The sequence below is a fragment of the Miniopterus natalensis genome, chromosome 18 (assembly GCF_054644295.1).
Source record: "Miniopterus natalensis isolate mMinNat1 chromosome 18, mMinNat1.hap1, whole genome shotgun sequence".
Classification (NCBI taxonomy): Eukaryota; Metazoa; Chordata; class Mammalia; order Chiroptera; family Miniopteridae; genus Miniopterus; species Miniopterus natalensis.
Genome location: NC_142098.1, coordinates 32703601 through 32724524, shown reverse-complemented (window position 1 = coordinate 32724524; position 20924 = coordinate 32703601). Strand labels below are relative to the sequence as shown.

At 43.6% G+C, this 20924-nt stretch overlaps 1 protein-coding gene across 2 annotated transcripts in view; it reads right to left on the bottom strand.

Annotated features, from left to right (window-relative positions):
• CSNK2A2 (casein kinase 2 alpha 2) overlaps positions 1-17076 on the bottom strand; it is a 34938-nt gene extending 17862 nt beyond the window's left edge. For both annotated transcript variants that reach the window (XM_087826623.1, XM_087826622.1), the window contains exons 1-4: positions 16973-17076; positions 16137-16248; positions 6802-6903; positions 4503-4553 (exon numbers count right to left, since the gene is read on the bottom strand). In XM_087826623.1, coding sequence (XP_087682749.1) covers positions 4503-4553; positions 6802-6903; positions 16137-16248; positions 16973-17076 — 369 coding nt within the window. The remainder of the gene's footprint in view (positions 1-4502; positions 4554-6801; positions 6904-16136; positions 16249-16972) is intronic.
• Positions 17077-20924: the final 3848 nt, after the last annotated feature.

Here is a 20924-nt window from a genome sequence, read left to right as displayed (position 1 = left end):
GGACATAGTGCAACCAAATTAGGAATCAATAATATATTAAATATATTTGATTAGCAATCAAATATATATTAAAAAACCAAGTGGATCCTGGATCATATATTCACAACCATAGAGCTATAAAGGACATTCCCAGGACAGTAATTACTGGGAAACTTTTTTATATGGACTCTATATTATTAAATATTAGGTTTCTTAAGTGTACTAGTAGTACTCTGTAGAGGAAAATACCTTAGTTTCAGTGCTAGCACACTTAGCAGTGAGGTACTGTGATGTCTGCAATTTACGCTAAGATGACTTCAGCAAAAAGAGATAAAGAGGGGAGTGTGGGGGGATGGGGAGAAATAACTGCAAATGTGGCAAAATATTAACTGGTAAATCTAGGTGAGTAACATAAGGGTACTGACTGCTACACTTTCTAATTTTCAGTAGGTCTAAAAATTTTCCAAGTAAAAAGTTTGGGGGGGAAAAACCCAAATCCACAAGTTTGGAATTTGTACTTCTACTTTAAAAATGACACATAAGTGAGTTTCATAACCATGGAATGCAGCGAAAACAGTGCTTAGGGTTTACAGACTTACTAGCCATCAAGAGACAAGTAAGTTGACTTCAACTCAAGAAGTTAGAGGGAAAAACTGAAAATACAAGAAAGAAATTAAGGAAGAAAATCATAAATAAATAATAAAAGATAGGAGGAGAAACAGAATGAAATAGAAAAACAACATCTGAGCAATAAAACCAAAGCTGGTTCCGAGAATATCAGTAAGAAATCCCTACCAATACTAATTAAAAAAAAAAAGACAAAGGTTGTAATGTTAAAGGTAAAGAAAAGCATAATTACGGACATACTGAAGTTTTTAAGTCCTAAGAGAATCCTATCAATAATTTTATGTGAATAAAATTAAAAAGACAACTTTAAAAATAGGTATTATCCAAATAGACTCAAGAAAAGATAGAAAACCCGGATAAACCTCTAACCTGTAATGTGTTTTAAAAAGAAAAGTGTAAGATGGATTGGGGGCAGGGTGGAAAAAGTAGACGAGTTAAGCAAAAACAACAACAAAACACCCTCAAAGACGCAGATGACAGCATGGTGATCACCAGAGGGAAAGGGGGGAGACAGAGGAGGGTAAACGGGGAAAAAAGGTGACGAAGGAGACTTGACTTGGTGAACACACAATACAATATACAGATGATGTATTACAGAATTGTACACTTGAAATCTATGTAATTTTATTAACCAATATCACCCCAATAAATTCAATTAAAAAAGGGGAGTATAGCCCAAAGCCTCTCCTCCCCTCTAAAAACACACTTACCTAGATAATCCCTATTTCATATAAACTTAAAGAGAACAGAAAGGGCTGCCTGACTTATTTTGTGATGTTAACCCTGATACCAAAATCAGAAGGACTCTACAATAAAAGGAAATTATAGATCATAATTTAGTATCAATAAAAAGTACTAAAAAGAATGGACTACAGGCTACATCACTGTTGATTCACTCCCGATATTAAACCAGGGACAAACGCTTTCTGGGTGACACCCTAAAATCAGTTATTAATACACTTAACACTAAAATGAAAAAATTTAAACAAACTTTCCTAATAAGATGGCCACAGAACCAAATCAAAAGCCCAAAGGACACGAGGACATTAAACCAACTGGTTTCTGTTTGTGACCTGTCATTCTAGCTGGAAAAGAAAATAACTTTCCTGTCATGATTTGCTCTTCCAAAATACACAACTGCTACTTGGTATTTAATGATCTTTTAAGATGACTAAAATGGCATGACTTGAACATTCAAAGGGGACCCCCAGTTTAACATGGCAGATCAAATACATTCTGCCTGTTTTCCCAAAGTTCCTCTGAAGTAACAGTAAAAGGAGGAGGGGGATTAACTCTACAATAACCAAGAGAATGAAAGAGAGGACATCCTGAAGCTAGAAAGCCAATGTCCAACTTAGCAGAACAAAAAAGGTGAAAATTCTGCCAGCAGTGGAGGGGACCCAGAAGCACACAATTCAAACTGAAGAACTATAGAAGGCCCAGGAATCGGTGGCCCTGGTATCACTAAAAAGGACACACAGACTGAACTGAAAACATCACACTTAAAAGGGAATTAAGGGAAAATCTACATGACACTCCTGCAGCTCTGCTCACTTGTGGCTGTAAGACGCCAGCAGCCAGGCTTGCATCCTCGAGACAGGAGCCGACAACCAGTAACTCCAATGCTCTAGAATATGAGCAGGCATTCAAAAACCATGACATTTCAGAGGAAGGTAAGAGAACAAAACCAAACACACACCAGAAAAGGAATCTGAAAGAAAAACAGAGAAAAGGCATGAAGAAGAAAACATAATGGGGAAAAAGCCACATCTTCTCAGTGAGAAAATAGAAGATATTACGTAAAACATAAAAGAACAGGATACTATTATAAAAGGTTCCGAGAACAAAAGAGAGCTCGAAGATAGGCAGTCTAACATCTGCATGAGTTCGAGAAAGTGAGAACAAAGAAGGGAAGAAAATCAAAGAATATTAAAAATACTTTTCCAAAACGGAAGGACACAAGTTTCTCGACTGAAAACGCCCAGTGAGGATCCAGACGGAAGGATGAAAGCGACCCCCACATGAAAGCAGTCCCTGGGCAACTGCAAAAGCCAGACCGCGCAGGAGGAAACCAGAACGCTTCAGTGGCAAAGAACAGAACGCTCTCCTTCAAATCCTGAGGAAATTGTTAGCTGCAACTGAAATTCTGTACTACGGCAAATACATTAGTTGGGAGGCTAAAGTAAAGATGTTTTCAGATACCCAAGCCTCTAAAAACATTAAATCCCGTGACTCTTTTAAACACTCCCTTTGTAAGAAGTCAGATTTCTCTGGGGAATTAAAAACTGATCTTCTGCCTGTTGTTAAAACAACCCGTCAATTCAGGAAACAGAAAATGCTGAAGTGAAATTTTACATGTGTGGCTGGACAATTGGTAATAACTCATTAGGAAGCAGAGGCATTTAAAACTGAGGGATTTCACTATAAAGTTCCATGAAGACTGGCTATGGAATTTTGGCATTAAGAAAATGTTTGGTTTCATTAAAGTGTGCCTACTTCTTAAGAAACACACACATATATACACCCTGATGACCCTGGGTCATTCACAGCAAAAGTGAGGTCAGCGCACGTATCAGCACAGCATTTTACCAGTGAAGTGCTACTATGCTAATGAAAAAATGTAGACCCCCCACTTTTTACTTTTTATTTATTTATTGATTGTAATCCTCACCCAAGGATAATTTTTCCATTGATTTTTAGAGAGAGTGGAAGGGAGGGAAGGGAAGAGAGGAGAGGGAGAGGGAGGGAGAAAGATCGATGTGAAAGACACACATCGATGGGTTGCTTCCTACACATGCCCGGACTGGGGCAGGGATCAAACCCGCAACCCAGGTACATGCCCTTACCCTGCAATTGAACCCATGACCCTTCAGTGCTTGGGCCGATGCTCTAACCACTGAGCCACACAGGCCAGGGCAAGACCCCACTTTTTAGAATTCACTACTGGATTAACAAGGAAACTTGTTACATATGGGGAATGCAACACTGTATATAAAACTTGCTTACTGTTTTGTAAGTCAAAATCCCCTTTTGCTTATTTTTCACTAATTAACCAGAGACATTTTAGAGTGATTAAGAAAAATTAAATGTGAGGATAAGGTTGTTTTATTTCCACCAAAAGCACCACTCCCAAAACCAAATGCTGATATGGATCTGTCGCCAACTCCCATCGCAACAAAAGCACAAGCCTTTTATTCACTGACAGAGTTGTAATCACCTAAAAGTTCTCTAAATGCCCCTAAAAATCAACACCACTTTTAATTTTTTAAAAACGTTTTCTTCTTATTTTGGTTTTCATACTGTGCTCTACCATGTCCAGTATGCCTGGCCTCAAAACCTTACCATGAGTTAAGATTACTATTTGAAAAACAGTAAAAACAAATTCATGACAAACCAGCTTAAAGACCTGCTTTTAAAAGAGCACTTCATAATCTAAACTTATATGCATTATAAATATAAGACATGTAAATAACCCAGGATAGGGCTTTTCTCTGTCATTTGCTTTGTATACAGCGTACATAAAACACACCCTCTGAGAGTGTGAATCCAATGTATTGCTTCCTTTCACTTCCCATCAGCAATCTGTCAAAGTTAACATCTACCTAAATCTGTTGTCTAAAACAGGAGTGTTACAGATGAGGCATGAGCTTAACCCAGGCCAGCAGCTATTCCCAGAGTAAGCGAGGCAAAGGGTGTTGAGTAATTACACCAAATTCAAGAACCCTAACCACTTTCTACATCCTGTACTCATGCTAGAAGGAATCCAATTTGTTATTTCCCACTCTCACCAATGACCTTTCTGCTCCTCTTGTGTTCTAGGGTATCAACAGCACCTATTGCCACCTCCCCATGCCCCTTTAATCCCCCCATACCAGAAAGAAAAAGTATATACGCACCTTAAAATCTGTATTATTGATATATTCAAATACCAAAGCTGGTGTCTTTGACTGCAAGAGAGAATATGAATGCTTAATATGTATTCAAACAATAAACATAATTTCTTCTGTGGCACCTGCCCATCCTCAGATCCCACTAGATGAAAAAGATTTACCCACCAGGGAGAGACTAGTAAGAAAGTATTCTCTAGAAATTTTATGTCTGGAATTTGCTTCAAAATAACAGGACGCTGGGCAATGGTAGCGGTGGGGACGTGGGTGAGGCACAGATGAAACAAAGTTGGCCAGGAGCTGACTAACTGCTAGGAGTCAGTGCTGTGTGCAGGCAGGTTCATGGTACTATCCACTTTACTTTTGTAAATTGGTGGATTTTTTCACCATAAAGTTTTTTGTTTGTTTTTAAAAGAGACGTATTCTCTGACCAACCTGTCCAGTGGGCCTGGCACACTATGATATGAAGATGTATACTCTGAGTGTTCCCGTCTGCCAACTACAAAAGGAGCAACATGTTTTCATCTGGGTTTAGCAAGCCAGGTGCATGTTATAGAAGTGTCACAGGTACTGGGAATCTAGCATAGGTCTTTTCAGGATCCAAAAGGAAACTATGATTATCAGTAAGCCACAATGTGAAATTGCTTCCTCAAGTATTTTTAAAGCACTATAGTCTTTAATGCAATGAGTACAAAACAGTCACCCTTTCTTTTTATAAATACAGATTTTCAAATGCCAAGTTTACTTAAGTGAGGTAAAATAATGTTAATTGCAGTAATAAGCTTTCAAAATTGGGAGAAAAGCAGGGGCTTAAAAGCATTATAGAAAGAAAAAATCATCTTAGAAATCTTTATGGCTGAGAAGTTTTGCTGAAGGAAGCAGATGAAAGTTACCTAGGAAACAGGCCACAGTGTGTGCACACAGGCCTTGGTTAGGGGGTTCCTCACTAGCCCAAGCTGAAAGGGTTTTGAGATCACCAGTTCTGGTTAGGGGGTTCCTCACTAGCCCAAGCTGAAAGGGTTTTGAGATCACCAGTTCTCTCCAGAGGCTGGGAGGAAGCTCATTCCTCTAAAAGTGGTTTCCTCCACTTCAATTTACAGTATCATGTAAAACACACTTGCACTTTAAGTAACATATTAGAAAAACAGTAAACAGCTATCACCAAGTTCCATGTCAGTGTAAGGTCAATCTACGCTGATCACCCTGGGATAAATGTGTAATGCCAATTAGATGGAATCTAGAACATAATCATCCTTTTTGGTCTTTTCAGGGACCAAAATAAAGAACCTCCCTTATTCTTCAGTTCAACGACCGTGTGTTATCTCAGGCAAATTACTTCACTTCTGCGGACTTTGGTTTTCTTATCTGTGCAATGTGATAATGCAGACCATAACAGCACCAGCCCCACTGGACTGTTGTGAGGATCCCATGATGCGACACGGCTAAACACTCAGAATAGTGCCTGGCACACAGGAAGTGCCCAATGCATGTTAGCCACCACATACTTAGAAAGATGTCTTTAGCAGACAGAAGCAAAGACCTACTTCTTAAATAAACAAAAGCTATCATGGGGGAACAGAGAAATACTTGAGGTACAGCAGGCAAAGAACAGAAATGGGATGGGAAGTGGTATAAAAGTGGTGCCAAAAAAGCCTTAAGTCAATCATAAACACTTAAGGTTAAGTTAGCCCCAAGAAGGGAAAAAAATTAAACAGCTCTACTAAAATGGCTAAAATTTAAGCATTTTAACAAAAATATTTCAGAGGTTTCAGCATATACGTGACCCCTAATGGTGGATGCTGAATTAAAGGCCAGTATGAGAAACAGCAAACTCGCTTCCTCAAAAGTCAGCGGGCCTGTGACCAGCTCAGCTCTCTATGTCAGGTGTCCACACGGAGCTATTCAGTACTGCTTCCCGTACACCCAGATTTTCAAGGAGAGGTAAAATAATGCCAACTGGCAGTAATTAGCTTCGAAACTGAGAGAAAAGCAGGGCCTAAAAGGAGATATTCAGCAAACATTTGTGAGCTCAATCAAAATAATGAGGTAACAAACCTGGGACAGGGATTTGTCTATATCATACTTTTTTAGGGTCTACAAAAGTGGTGATTGCTATTTTCTCATTGGGCCACCATGATTTTTTCTGGTTTTCAAAATCATTCAGTAGTAAAGACAAACACAATAATCCCCACTATATAGTATTTCTCAGTATTTTAGGTTCTCTCTCTCTCTCTCACACACACACACACACACACTCTCTCTCTCTCTCTCTCTCTCTCTCACTCTTCCCGAACCATCAGGCACCTACCACAGGGTCCTTCACAGTGTCAATCAGCTTAATGATATTTGTTCCACCGCGAAGGTTCTCCAGAATCTTAACCTCTCGTTTAATCTTCTTTTTCTTCACTGGCTTAAATACACAAGAGTAATCAGAAGTAAGACTCCATTTGAAATTAATAAAACTTTAAAACGACGTTAGCTAATCAAATGGATATTGCACTATCTTGTACACTGGGGTTATGTCAAAGAGCTTGTCTAAACTAGAAGAGGGAAAAAAAAAAATCAAGATAAAATGGGCTAGCCCCTAAGAACTTATAAGATTAAGTTAAATAATTTACAGACTTACAGCTTATGTGTCAGATCTTTAAGTAGGGCACTAAAAAATTTTGAACACCATGTCATACTTTAAAAATAAAATGCTTACTGGGTTAACTGCCAAGTGGAAAATGTTATAGCTCTGAACAGCTGTATATTATGCACCCACAAATGGAAAAACTTAAACAAAATGGTGAGACACCTGCTCTTCCAACGAGTTACATGTAATTTTGTCTTCCAGGAGTGAAGACCGGTTCACTGACATCAAGTTACAAACTTGTTCCCCAGCTGCTGGCTCCCATTTCCTGTCACCACTCCCATTTCCTTAATATCTAGAGTCTGAAATCAGCACAGAGCCAGTGAAACTTCCCAACAGATCCCATTCCCAAAGAAAGAGGTGACAGATCAGCAAAGGAGAAAACTGATCTCTGATTCAGCAGTGACTGAAAACCTCTGCTACCTGCTAATCTTCCAATCTGCTTGACAGAAAAATTAAAGACCTTAATCAGAAATACGAGCATTACGTGTGTTGTTTCTTATCTTAAGTGGGCTTGAGTCTGAAGGAAAATAAGCGTTATCACAATCAATGGTGTTTTCTAAAGCACTCAGCACAGTACTGGCACATACTAAGTACCCAATAAGTGTCAGCTTTATTATTTTCAAATATGTAGTTAGTAACAGGTCACGTTTCATCATCACAAAATTCTTATATAATAGATTCAGCCAAGTTGAGCTATTTGCTCAAGGTTCACACAGCAAATAGTAAAAAGTGGGGGCAGGACTCAACTCTAGACAGTCTGACCCTGCAGGTCTCACTGGTAGCCACTGTGCTTTCATTTCCCAAGTGTGGCTACGGAAGTAGCATAACTAAGGGAAAGGAGTATTCCATCACTGAGACACTGTTACAGTAGCACAGAGAGGCCAGTGGATTGCCATGAAACAAGATTGAAAAGTGTGTGTGTGTGTGTGTGTGTGTGTGTGTGTGTGATGGGAGGGTGTAACAAATACATATACCAGATTGCCATGAAACAAGATTGAAAAGTGTGTGTGTGTGTGTGTGTGTGTGATGGGAGGGTGTAACAAATACATATACCAGATTGCCATGAAACAAGATTGAGAAGTGTGTGTGTGTGTGTGTGTGTGTGTGTGATGGGAGGGGAGGGTGTAACAAATACATATACCAGAGAAACCTTCATCCGTTGTTGGTCACTAAGCTACAACTTTGAACACACAACAAAACAGAGAGGGAGAAGATTATGAAACACAGAGCATCTGCATCACCTATAAACGGGCTCTCAACTGAGAGGCTGGAATCTAGCTGCATCCTTGCACGCCAGCTGCCGATGACCAGGCCCACTCCAGTCTGTCAGGTTCCCAGGAGAGCAGATCTGAGCACTGTGTCCCCTCCCCTTCTCCACTTAGCAATCTTACTCCTTACCCCTTTTCTAAATAGGGAGGCTCAGTGCTTTGGGAAAATGAAGCCAGAGAAGGACACACTACAAAATACGTAGCCTATAAGCTTCAAAAGTCAACGAAGCACACAGATTGGACAACTGAATATAACACCTGATCTGGGATTTTCTTTTATAGAAAGAACATTATAAAGACAATTGACAAATGTGAATGGGGACTATAGATTAGCTAATAGCACCATATCAATGCTAATTTCTGATTTTTGATCCTGGCACTGTGGGTTGTATAAGAAACTGACCTCGTTTTTAGGAAATACACACTAAAGTAGGGATGGCTGCAATTTACTGTCAAGCACTTAAAAAATATGTAAAATACACACACACACGCGCGTGTGCGCACAGATGTGTGGGTATTATGTGAAAGAGAACAAGAGAGGGACAAAGCAAACGCTAATGCTTGAGAAACCTGGGTAGAACATGTATGGGAACTCCTGCAACTCTTCTAGAAGTCTGAAATTATGTCAAAAAGTTCAAAGAAAAAGAAAAGCTGGCTATCATATCTATCAACTCAGCCAATGCTACCAGTATATTCGATGTAAGAAAATTCTAGGCTCTGTCACCCATTATAGGAAAGCAATTACAGATCTGTGGGAGTGGTAACCGAGGAAAACCCAAACAAACAATAAAAGGACAACCACAGCCCTGGCTGGTGGCTCAGTTGGCTGGAGTGCTGTCTCCTGTACCAAAAGGTTCTGGGCTTGATTCCCAGTCAGGGTGCACACGGGAAGCAATGGATCAAGGTTTCTCTCTAAAATCAATAAAATAAAATAATAAAATTAAATTAAAAAATAAAATCATATCCTCTGGTGAGGGTTAAAAACAAACAAACAAACAAACACCCCATAGCCAGAAGCCTATGTGATAAACCAAAAGCTCTCCTCTCCACTAACAGTGAATTCGTGTGGGGTAACCCATGAAATAAGTTGCTTTTATGATGGTGCCATATAAGGCTTTGCTCTGCTCTCCTGTTACTCAGCAACAGGTCAGACAGGCACACTGTTCCTGGACAACCCAGTTAAGATATCTTTCATTATGTCTAAAGGTAACTTACAGAGCAAGCAAACATATTTTGCTGCTCAACTGTCACCTGTCCAACAACTTCCCAAACCAGAGATTGGGGACAGCAGGGCAGAGTCACGCAACAGCTGGAGTCCTAGCATACTGACAAACACCCGAGAGACTGTAAAAAAGGAAAGTGACCTACAGCCCAGGCCATGCCCATCCAAAGCATGGGCACTATTCTCTATAGGAAACAAGCTACGTAACTCCCTTTAGCCTCAGCTTATTCCCCTAAACCTGGGAGATGCTTCAGAAGCTACAAAACCAATCAAAAGTGATCACTTTAATGCTACAAATGGAACTGGAGAGAAAAAGTTAGGATTTAAAATGGGGGACCCTCATATCTGAAGGAAAACAGATCATGAATTTTACAGAAACAAGGATGCTCTGACTCTCTAGGCCAGTGTTTGCACTCACTCACCACCAGTAACAAATGTGGAGAACACATATATGTTTCCATGACAATCTCATAATTTCATCTCGAATGCTAGGAAAAGTCTCTTCCAACTAAGGTTCATTTATCACAATTCAGAGATTATCTGTTTAAAAGGTTCTAACTGAATCAGCTTAGCTGTTTTTCAAACAACAAAAACACAATTTTTCTTAACTCAAAGTTTAGTAGAGAAAATGGCAAATAGCTTTTAAAAAGAAATAAAGTATTAAATCAAGTTTCAAAATAAATGAATTCTGGCACACACTTAGAATATTTAAGGGAAAAAACTCATTTAAAATTTTCTGTGTATAAACTCTAAGGAGGGAGGGAGAGAGGGAGGGCCTTTTCAGAAGGTTTCTGTCCACACAGTGAAGAGTCCCAGCTATTTAGGAGAGTTGTATTCAATGTAATCCAATACTAAGGTACCTTTTCTCTTTCCCTATTAGCAACATTTCCAAATTTTAAAACAAAAACACAAACTTAGTTATGGCATGCCTGGAAACACAAAAGTTGATAAAGTCAGTAGCTTGTCCTGTTTATTTACTCAGATCTGCTATACAAAAAGCCAGATCTGCCCTGTATGGTGTGGCTCAATGGTTAGAGCATCATCGCCGCCACCCCCCACCCCCCCCTTGATTCCTGGTCAAGGGCACGTACCTTGGTTGCAGGTTCAATCCACTGCACATGCGGGAGCACACGCAGGAGGCAATCAATCCACGTGTCTCTCTCACATAGACTCCTCCCTCTCTCTCTCTCTCTCCCTCCCCCCCCTCTCCTTCCCTCCCTCCCTCCCTCCCTCCCTCCCTCTCACTCCATCCCTTCTTCCCTTCTACTTTCTAAAAACCAATGGAAAAATATCATCAGGTGAGGATTAAAAAAAAGCCAGATCTGAGAACGATTTCAACTACTAGTATTTAATTATGATTGAATATGTAAACTAACATCTACCACCAAAGGTATAAGAACAAATCCCAGCGAAGTCCCATTTGAACTTCTTTGCATTTCAAATTAATTGATAAATTCAAGACAGACAGGACTATAGCTCCAAACTTCCAAGTCTGGATTTACTTTTATTCCACTACCAAAGCAACGATTGCCCCACTAAGATACAAATTTCATCATCCGTAACAAAGAATTATGAACATTAGTTGCCAGGAATGTAAGATAAAGAAAGGAGGAAAGTTCAGTCAGGGTGATGGCATTTACTTTATCTTGGTAGCATCTCTAAAATCTACTGGAATTGACCTAAATATAAAGATTATCTGAGCAATGGGATTTCTTCACAGCAACTTCGCCCCTAATCTTTCAAGTCTCATCTTTCCAATTACATTATCAACTCCTTGAGGGTAACTGTTTATTCTTGGGATTTAAATTCCTTTTAATTTAAAAAGGCGAGGCATACAGCAGGCCTTCTGAATCTCATCGAGAGAATGGTAGTCCTTTTTACTACTGGTTCTGTCCCCTAAAACCATTCACTTGGCCCAAATGACAAACTCTTATTATATTTATTGCTTTGTAAGTGCCAGGCACTGTTTTAAGCACATTTTCATCAACATTTAACAGCACTCTGAGAAGAGTATTTTTAACATAGCCTTAGAGGGCACTGAGGCACAGAGTTTAAATAACTATTGAAGATCATAGAGCTTCTAAGTTTTGGAATTAACACCTGAATCCAGGCAGTCTGTTTCCCAAGCCTCTCTCTCTCAGGAAAGAAAACCACTTCGCAGATGACTAAAACATTATCCTCTACCTACCTACCCATCTATCTATATCTCATTCGATTCTCCCAACAACCCTGTGAGTTAAACAAGAAAGGCATACCCATTTTACAGATGAGAAAACAGTCAAGTGGGTATAAACTAAGCTGCTTCTAGAAGGCCAGTCTTCTGCCCTCCATTTATAGCACTTCTCACACTATACCACCCTGATTTTGAGGTGGCAGATCCTAAAATTAGGTTTTAGGAACTATCTGGAGCCATGCTCTATATGTAAAAATGGGTACTTTGTATAAAGATACTATTTTCACACATGGTTCACTCCCCAAAACCTCGCATTAAAGCAGGGGTGGGAAACGTCTGGCCTGCAGGCCGTATTTGGTCTGGCCCTGCCAAGGCACCCGTAGGCGGGACTCAAAATTCAGTAAATCTAGGAGCTTTTTTCACAGCAACAATAATTTTGTGTGGCCCGAGAATGATGTTATAAATATCCGAATGGCCCTTAGCAGAAAAAAGGTTCCCCACCCCTGTATTAAAGGGATAAAACTGTTAACCAAAAAATCTGGCAAGTGATTATGAGACTTGGAGAAACTGTGTGGATTAAAAAATGTAGAAACGCTATTTACTGAGGCTTCAAACCAAGAAAGTAAAGTAACATTTCACTTGTGCAATACATGTGCTGCTGTGAAAACAAATCAGAACCCGTCTGCATCCACAGAACTCTCTGAGCATCCATCCAACCCACACTTCACCCAGCAACTCGGCAAAGTCAAGTATTTCCTTTCAGAAGAATAACTCCCAAAATTACTAGCAACAAGTTAATCTGACTTCTAGTGAGTGTTCATCAATCCTTCCAGTACATCAAGAAGTAAAATATCCAGCAAATGTCCTAACTGTGCTCCTCATATCTCCCATCAGAGGAAAAGAGTCCCAAACCTACCGCTTCCACCTCAACTACGTGACCCTGCGCAAACAGCATGCTCTCTCTGGGTCTTGCTTTTAAAAATGTTATTGCCCTTAACTTCTATTCAGGAAACAGCTAAATTTAAAGGATCCCCAAGAAGGGCTAAAATGCACAAACAAGTGGTGCTCACAAAATGCTCGAAGTTGTCCAAAATGGCCAATGCTTGTATCTTTGTGTACTCCTTCCTAAGGGGCACTACAAAGGAAATGAAAAACTGATGTTTCAGAATCAAAAGTCGAAACTTCAGGCACTAAAGCGGATTTCTGCCCTGCTAAAATCAACCCTTACTATCCCCCTCCCCCATTTCTCTCTTTTCTCCTCAGAACAATTTCTGTCAAAAAAGATGTAACCAGCCCTGGCTGGGTAACTCAGTTGGTTAGAGCATCATCCTGAGACACCAAGGTTGTGAGTTGGATCCCCAGTCAGGGCACATACAAAAATCAACCAATGAATCAACCAATGAATGCAGAGATAAGTAGAACAAATTGATGTCTCTCTTAAAAAAAAAAAAAAAGACATAACCATCCTACTGACTTGAAAGTTTTCTTTTGAGATTTCGGCCTCAAAATTTCACTTCAGGATAAGACAGTAAAATTGTGCGTACCAATTCCTTTTTTTTTATTATTGATTTAAAAAAAAAAAAAAAAAGATAAAGAGGAAGGAAAAGGGAGAAACACTGATGTGAGAGTGAAACATCAATTGGCTGCCTCCTACACTCCCCCCTACCAGGGATTGAGCCCGCAACCCAGGCACGTGCCCCAACCAGGAATGGAACCGGCGACTCAGGTGCACTGGACAATACTCAAACTACCAACTGAGCCACACCAGCCAGGGCTGCTCACCAATTTCTAAATTCCTAATGCCTCTTAATAATCAATGTTTTGATCAATAAAATACTTAGAAATCTACTACTGATGCAAATTAAATGATATAAAATTCCTCTGTGGTCATTCATCATCCGGCCATTCTCATATATTGGAAAGCATTGACTGGAAATGTTAATGACTGAAAAGGAAGACACCCCTAGTACTCAAGGAATGTACCTTCCATCTCGGTTGCTAAGTGCACACTAACACATAAATTCCTTCCTGCAGCTGAAATACAATAAGCCTATATGAAGAGGAAACTTTTTCCAGATTTGTGCAAATTATGAGCAGCTGGTACTCTGTTAAAGACCTAATTTCCTATGACTAAACACAAGAGTAGTTATCAGCCAAAATTTCAACTTCTCTGAGTAGAGGAGCAGCGCAACTTTGGATAAAGACTATTCTTAAAAAATAAATAAATAAATTTTTAATTGAAATCTACTTTAATCTAGCCTGTCAGAACAATGAGAAAAACCACAATAATACCATTAGTAGTTTCTTAACCCATCCTCCAGATAGAACAAAATCTGGACAGAAATACCACAGGGCTCTGAAAAACATAAAGAAGTGAACGTAGTTTTCACCAGCGGAAGGTGGTTCATGCTGCACCCTAAAAAGAATTTGCATCGAAAACAAACAAGAAACAACACTTCATTAACTAGAGCATCAAAGGCCTCCCAAGTCTTATTCCTGAACACGGGAACTTATTCTGCGCTCAATGTTACGATGCTACAATGAGCAACAAGAGACAGGAAGAAATAAGAAACGAGAGTTCTGGCTAAGGGTCATTTCAACATAGTGATGTTAGATGAGTTCTTTTTTGTGCTTAGGTTTCTCATCTGTACAAATAACCTTCAGCTTCCTCACTGGGTTCCCTAAACAATGTATCCTGCAAATCTTTACAATGGGGAAAACTACGCAGCAATTGATGCTATAAAGCTCTCTAGAATGACTAAAGAGCAATGTGACGCTTTCCTAAATGAGTGTAATGTTATGTATGCATACACCAGAATGCTGTTCCTTTCAAAAAAGCCCCCACAGGAAGTTGTGCTTATTCAAAAACTGCTACCATCACTCAAAAGTTTAGACATTTTTCTGGATTTGCTCTCGAGTCAGCAGTTCACTCTTCTGAATGCACAGCAGCGGAATACAGATATTCCTAATTTCAATTTATGCCTTGTTTACTTCCTAGAAAGAGTTCAAGCAACTTATATTAAAAACATTTATGTTTGTGTATAAAGGAGAAAACTGTATGGCTTCCCCAGGTGACCTCTCCGAAAGGAACCTTTCTTTAAACATTTATGCTTGTGAAGAAAATAAAAGGGCCATGTGACTTTGTAGGTACAATTCCAATTTAGGGAGGAGGGGAGTCAAACTCCACATTTTCAACATCCATTTCTCCCTTCTCACCCCGTGTTTCTGACAGCACGAATAACTGCTTATTTCTCTCTTCTGCAACTCCGCTGCTTCATCAATAGGCTAGGATGGTACTGGATAAGAGCTGATCACTTTTCTGAAAGGTGATTTTCAGAAAGTGTAAGCCTGACCCCTCACATTAAATAAGGACACAGGTGCCTTAACTGTCCTTCAGACACAAAAATAGTTTTTTAAGCCCCACATTCTTATTCACAGAGCCTCTGCAAAATGGCCACACTGGAAATTTTGCATCTGTAAAAGTACTTAGATTAATTACTCTTTGGTCTTCTTAATAGTTCACTAAGTTATATGCACACACATCGAATGACATGGCAATAATAACTGAACCCTCACCGATTCTAAGAATTACTTTTTAGTAAATTCTATAAAACACCGTTAGAGCGACACCAGCAGTTACCTAAAGGAGAATTTAGCCAACTTGTCATGCTCATGAAGACCACGCTTTCATCCAAGAGATGACAAAAGGTAAAATTTAGGCTGCAAAACCAAACACAGCCTGTGCTGCTCCAATTATCATCTTAGCGATTATGAGTGTACTCATCTATTGCTCCCAATTTCACTTTACTGGCTGATAAGAAACAGTGAGTCTTCCCGCAGGACTGGCTCACTGCATCCACCCCACCTGAAACTTTTATCAACAAAGGAGAAGAAATAAGCAATCACCCACACAGGTGAAAACTCATCTTTGAAGCTGCTTCCTTTTTCCAACTTTCTTTCTGGAATAACTTAGAGCATCAAGAGTAACAAACTCCAGGAGCCCTTGGAATGATGGGATCTTTTCGAATAGGCTTTTCTTTCTTCTGAATATCTATTTATCTTGTAACAAATGGAGCCCCTTTGGAATCTTCACTTTGGGAAGTCCGTAACTGTATTTCAAAACAAGGACGTGCCTGAACTATCATGCTCAGTTTTGAAACAGGTCTGCCTATTTTCTTCAAAGGTTACAGGAAAATGGGGTGGGATAAAGAGTGGGGGACCGTCAGATCCAAGTGATGTACAAATGAGAGCTTGGACTGCTCATTCTAGAATGTGGTTGGGGTAGTTTGTATCCTTCTGACCTGTGTGGGGGGGTAAAATATAAGGCCACTCATCAGACACTCACCTTGAGAATTTTTACCACCACTCTCTCATTGTTGGTGATGTTAATGGCCTCAAAGACTTCACTATACTTTCCCCGACCAAGTTTTCGAACCAGTTGGTAATCGTCTTGATTTCTGTGAAAGACAGGAGATAAACATAAATGCCAGGGTTTGTGTTTTAACCAAGCCTAGGACCATTATACACCCCCCCACCCGGCCACTTCCACTATTCAAGCCCTTGGAAGTGTCTACCCATCAGCCACAACGCATTCCCTAAATGAAGACCACAACACAAGCTCGGCTCCTAACCTGATGGTTCCCTCATAACTGGGGGAGAGGTGGCAGGAAGGCCCTGCTCTGAGCCCACCTAGACGGGTGAGCAGAGCACCCCCCGCCCCCGCAGGCTCGGAGGGTGCGCCCCTCTGCCCGGGGCGCCACAGCACCTGCCCCGGATTTCGCACCCCGAAGTACACCGCGCCTGCTCGGAGCATCGGGACGGCTTTTAAAAATTTCCTGCCACCCAGCCTCATCTCCAAAAACTACAAAGGCAGAGCACTGTAGCAGCTCCGGGGGACAGCTGTGGCTTTCCCACCCCACAGACACCCAAAGCGTGCGAAGGGGCCGCTCGCTCCCCCCACCAGGCCCTGGTCCCCGAGCCCCTTCCCCCAGGCAGAAAGCACTCCTCGGGCCCAGGGGAGGGGGCGCGCGGCGGGGGGCCAGGGCCCAGGGAGACGCGGGCGCGCCTCTGCCTCCCACCGCGGGCCGGGCGGCGCGGGCCCAGCCGGGGGCCGGCGGGCGCGGGCGCGGGGGCGCGGGGCGCGGTGGGTGAGGGCCGGGCGGGGGGCGGCTGCGGCTTTACCCCCAGCTCGGGACGTGAGACTCGTAGTCCCAGTAGTCGCGGCTCCTCAGGCTGTTCACCTCGGCGTAGACCCGGGCCCTGCTGCCCGCGGCCGGGCCGGGCATGGCGGGCGGGACCGGGGGGCGCCGCGGGGCGCCGAGGGCGGCGGCGCGGCGCGGGGCGCGGGGCGGCGAGCGGAGGAGGCGGCGGGCCGCGGGCCCCCGGAGGAGGAGGAGGAGCGCGGCGGCGGGCGGCCACGCCAGGCCGGGCCCGCGGGGGCGGGCGGGCGGGGGGCGCGGGGGGCGCCGGCCGGGCGGCCGGGCCCTGGAGCGGCCGGCGGGGCGGCGGGGCGGGCGGCTCTCGCGCTCCGCGGCGGCCTCCGCTCGGCTCGCGGCCCCGAGGCGGCGGCGACGGCGACGGCGGCACCAGCAGCGGCGGCCGCCGGCCGGGAAAGGGGCAGCGGCGGCGGCGACGGCGGCGAAGGAGGAGGAGGAGGAGGAGGAAACCCGGAAAAAGGGCCGCTCTCTCTAGGAGCGGCCGCGGCCCGGCCCGGCACCGCCCCGGCTCACAGCGCCCCCTGCAGCGCGGGGGGACCCGCAGGCGGCGCCCGCCCGGCCCCGCCCCGCCGCCCAGAGCCCCGCTTCCAACGCCCCCCGGCCTCGGGCGGGCGGGAGGGGCTCACGGGGCCTCCCCACCCGCAGGCTGCTGCTGCAGAGCCGTACCCCTCGGGTGCCCTTTCGCGACGGCCCTGGAGATGCCCACCCCAGGCGCTCCACCCTCTGTTCGTCCCGAGTTGACCCAGCCCGACCTCCTGCACATAAGGACCCTAGTCTGACCTCCTGTCGCCCGAGCTGCTCCCATCAAGTCCTTCTCCAATGACTCGCTCTTCTCGCTCAGAACCTCCCCCACCTCAAGGTGTCTCCATCCCTCCCGGAGACACCCCCTCTTCCCCGACGGCGCCTGCCCTGCGGCCTATAGACTCGTCTATCACAGGACTTCGCCTTCTCTCTTCCTCCCAGGCCCTTGCCTGGGAGCCCTATGAATGCTCGCTTGGTGCAGCTGCAGTCAGCCACTGTTGCTCACTGTTGCTCCAGTTTTTCCCTTTGTAATTTGGGGGAGGCACTTAGAGACTAGGTATATCCCCTGGTTTTGTTTGGAAACATGGAAAGCAGGAGGATTGTGAGTCCTGCCTGAAGGGACTGGCCCTGAAGGGACAGGCCAGGGGTTGGCGGTGGACCCAGGGCGGCCGGGCCAGCCACTTGGGCCTATGTTAGTATGCTATCTTCTAGCTCTTAACACTCTTCTGTCTTTGATCTTCTGGGCCTTTCTTTCCTCTTGTGTTCCTATCCCACATCCTTTATCCATAGAACTTCCTCACTCAGCCCAGGATGCTCTGACTCCAATCGTTTTTCACAATCTGTTTTCTAGATGAAACCCTGCCTTCTCTCTCTTGAAATTAATTAAGAGCACAGACTGTGGAATCAGATCCTTCCAGGTTTGAATCCCAGCTCTGCTACTTACAAGCTGTGTGACCTTGGGCCGATAACTTAACCTCTCTGTGCTGCAGATTTTACAGCATAAAAACAGTCATGGCACCTACTTCACAGGTCTATGGGGAGAATTAGACAAGGTAAACCATGTAAAATACTTAGAACACTGTCTAGCAGATATTAAGTGCTCAATGTTATTATTACTGCATCCAGGGCTTTTCTCCTATCCCTTTTCCCTCCCCGAGACCACCATACCCACGTCTATCTTTCAGCTCCTTGCACCCTGCAAGCTTGGCCACCTCCCCCTCCCCCACCTGCATCTTCCCATACCCGACTCCTTAGTCCTGAAGTCTTACCGTTAAGTGCACTTTCAGTGTTAGAGTTGACACTTCTCTACCTCAGCACCCTATCCACATCCTTCAGAAAACGGTATATTTATTTGTCTCCTAGGTTATTGTCTGTCTCCTCCACTGTAAAAACAGCATTTTTGAAGAGTTCAGGCTAGCTGAGCAAGGACTGAGTCCGTATGCTCACCCCTGGCTCACCCAGCATTCTTCACAGTTGGAGACTGTCAATGAACACAGTGTAACCCACAGCTCGCCTATTAATTCCAACGGGGAACCTGAAGGTCATCAATTTAACCATGAATCAAACTTATCTTCAATAAGGGACCAACTGGCGCTCTGACAGGGTGCGCCGAGAAGAGACATGCTATCTGCCAAACTTGCTTAACTTGAATCTAATCACAAGGACACAATCAGACAAATCCAAACTGGGGGACATGCTACAAAACAGCTGGCCCGAACTCTTCAAAAATGTCAATGTCACAAGAAAACGAAATGACTCTGAAGTAGCATCCTTCATTAAAGGAGCCTGAGAGAGACAACTAAATGAAATGAATGTATATGGATTGATCCTGGATGAAAAAGGCAGGCAGGGAAGGAAGGTGGGAGGAAGGAAGGGAAGGAAAAAGAATACAGCTAAAGGAACACTATTAGGACTACTGGGGATATTTTTCCCATTGCTTTTCAGAAAGAGTGGAAGGGAAGAGTACCTGGCCTTGGCCGGAATCAAACCTGAGACCCTTCAGTCTGCAGGCTGACTCTCTAACCACTGAGCCACACTGGCTAAGGCCTACTGGAGAAATTTGAATAAGGAGTATACATTACACAATGGTGTTGGTCAATGTTGTGAGTGTGAGGATTATGCTGCAGGGTGCAGGAGAATCTCTTGATCTTAGAAGTTACGTGCAAAGTGTTTAGGAAACAAGTATCATAGTATCTAGATCTCACCCTGCAATGGTTCTCCAGAAAAGCTTGGGTTCCTGTGAGCACAAGCATACACAGGGAGAGGGAAGCAATTAGGAGAGATGTTGACAGTTGGAGAATGCAGTTGGACTATTTGACCTTGCGACATTTTGCAGATTTGAACATTTTCAAAATAAGAACTGGAAGACAAGAAAGCATTTGTGAAATAAATGGATTTTGGAATTTAATTCCCAAACCTGCAAACCTTGGTAAATCTCTGTCACATAGGAAGACACAACATTCTCAATCTCTTTTATTTATTTAAAAAAAAATTTTGTTTTGAGAGAAAGAGGGAGAAACATCGATTTGTTGTTCCACTTATTTATGCATTCATTGGTTGATTCTTGGCTGTGTCCTGACTGGGGATTGAACTTGCAACCTTGGCAAATCAGGACGATGCTCTAACCAACCGAACTGCCTGGCCAGGGCCATTCTCAATCTCTTAATGCAGCCTTAGTATTTCTTCCTGATAAGTCCCTGAGAACTAGTCAAGACCAGAGGTTCTTAATCCTGAACCCTGGGTTCCAGGAACCCCCGACATCATGTGCAAAATTTGTGGGTCAGTGTGTGTGTGTGTGTGTGTGTGTGTGTGTGTGTCTGTCCTCTTTCCTTAGCATCCATGAGATTCTCAAAGGAGGCCATGACCCAAAAATGGTTCCAAGCCACTGGTCTAACCACCAGGTCCAACCCCAGCTGGGGCCCCATTCCTCGTCTCCGCCCTCGCCCACCTCTGACTCCGTCCGCCCTCCCTGCACCTTCCTCTCACCCTCACCACCTAACCCACACCCATCTCACGTAACCTGCTCCCACGCCTGCAGCCGTGCCCGAGGGCTCACCCACACACCGCTCTGGTGCAACGCGCTCCTGGACTGGGCCGGCACTTCGCTAACTCAGCCCTGAAACCTGCAGTCAGTCCTCCCACAGCCAAATGGAGTATGTTCTTATGGTTTATTGGGAGGTGGGATGGTCACCTCATGGACTTGCCGGACACCCACCACCTCTCCTTCCTACCAGCCAACCATCAGTGTGCTTGATGTGAATTAAGATGGGCGATTAGAGATGGTACCCTGGGAACCCTCACTCAGGGAATAAGTCAAGGTGGCTCTGCAGGGGGCGGGTGTGTGTGTGTGTGTCTGTCTGTCTGTGTGAGACAGGGCAGGGTGATTCAGTGAACCA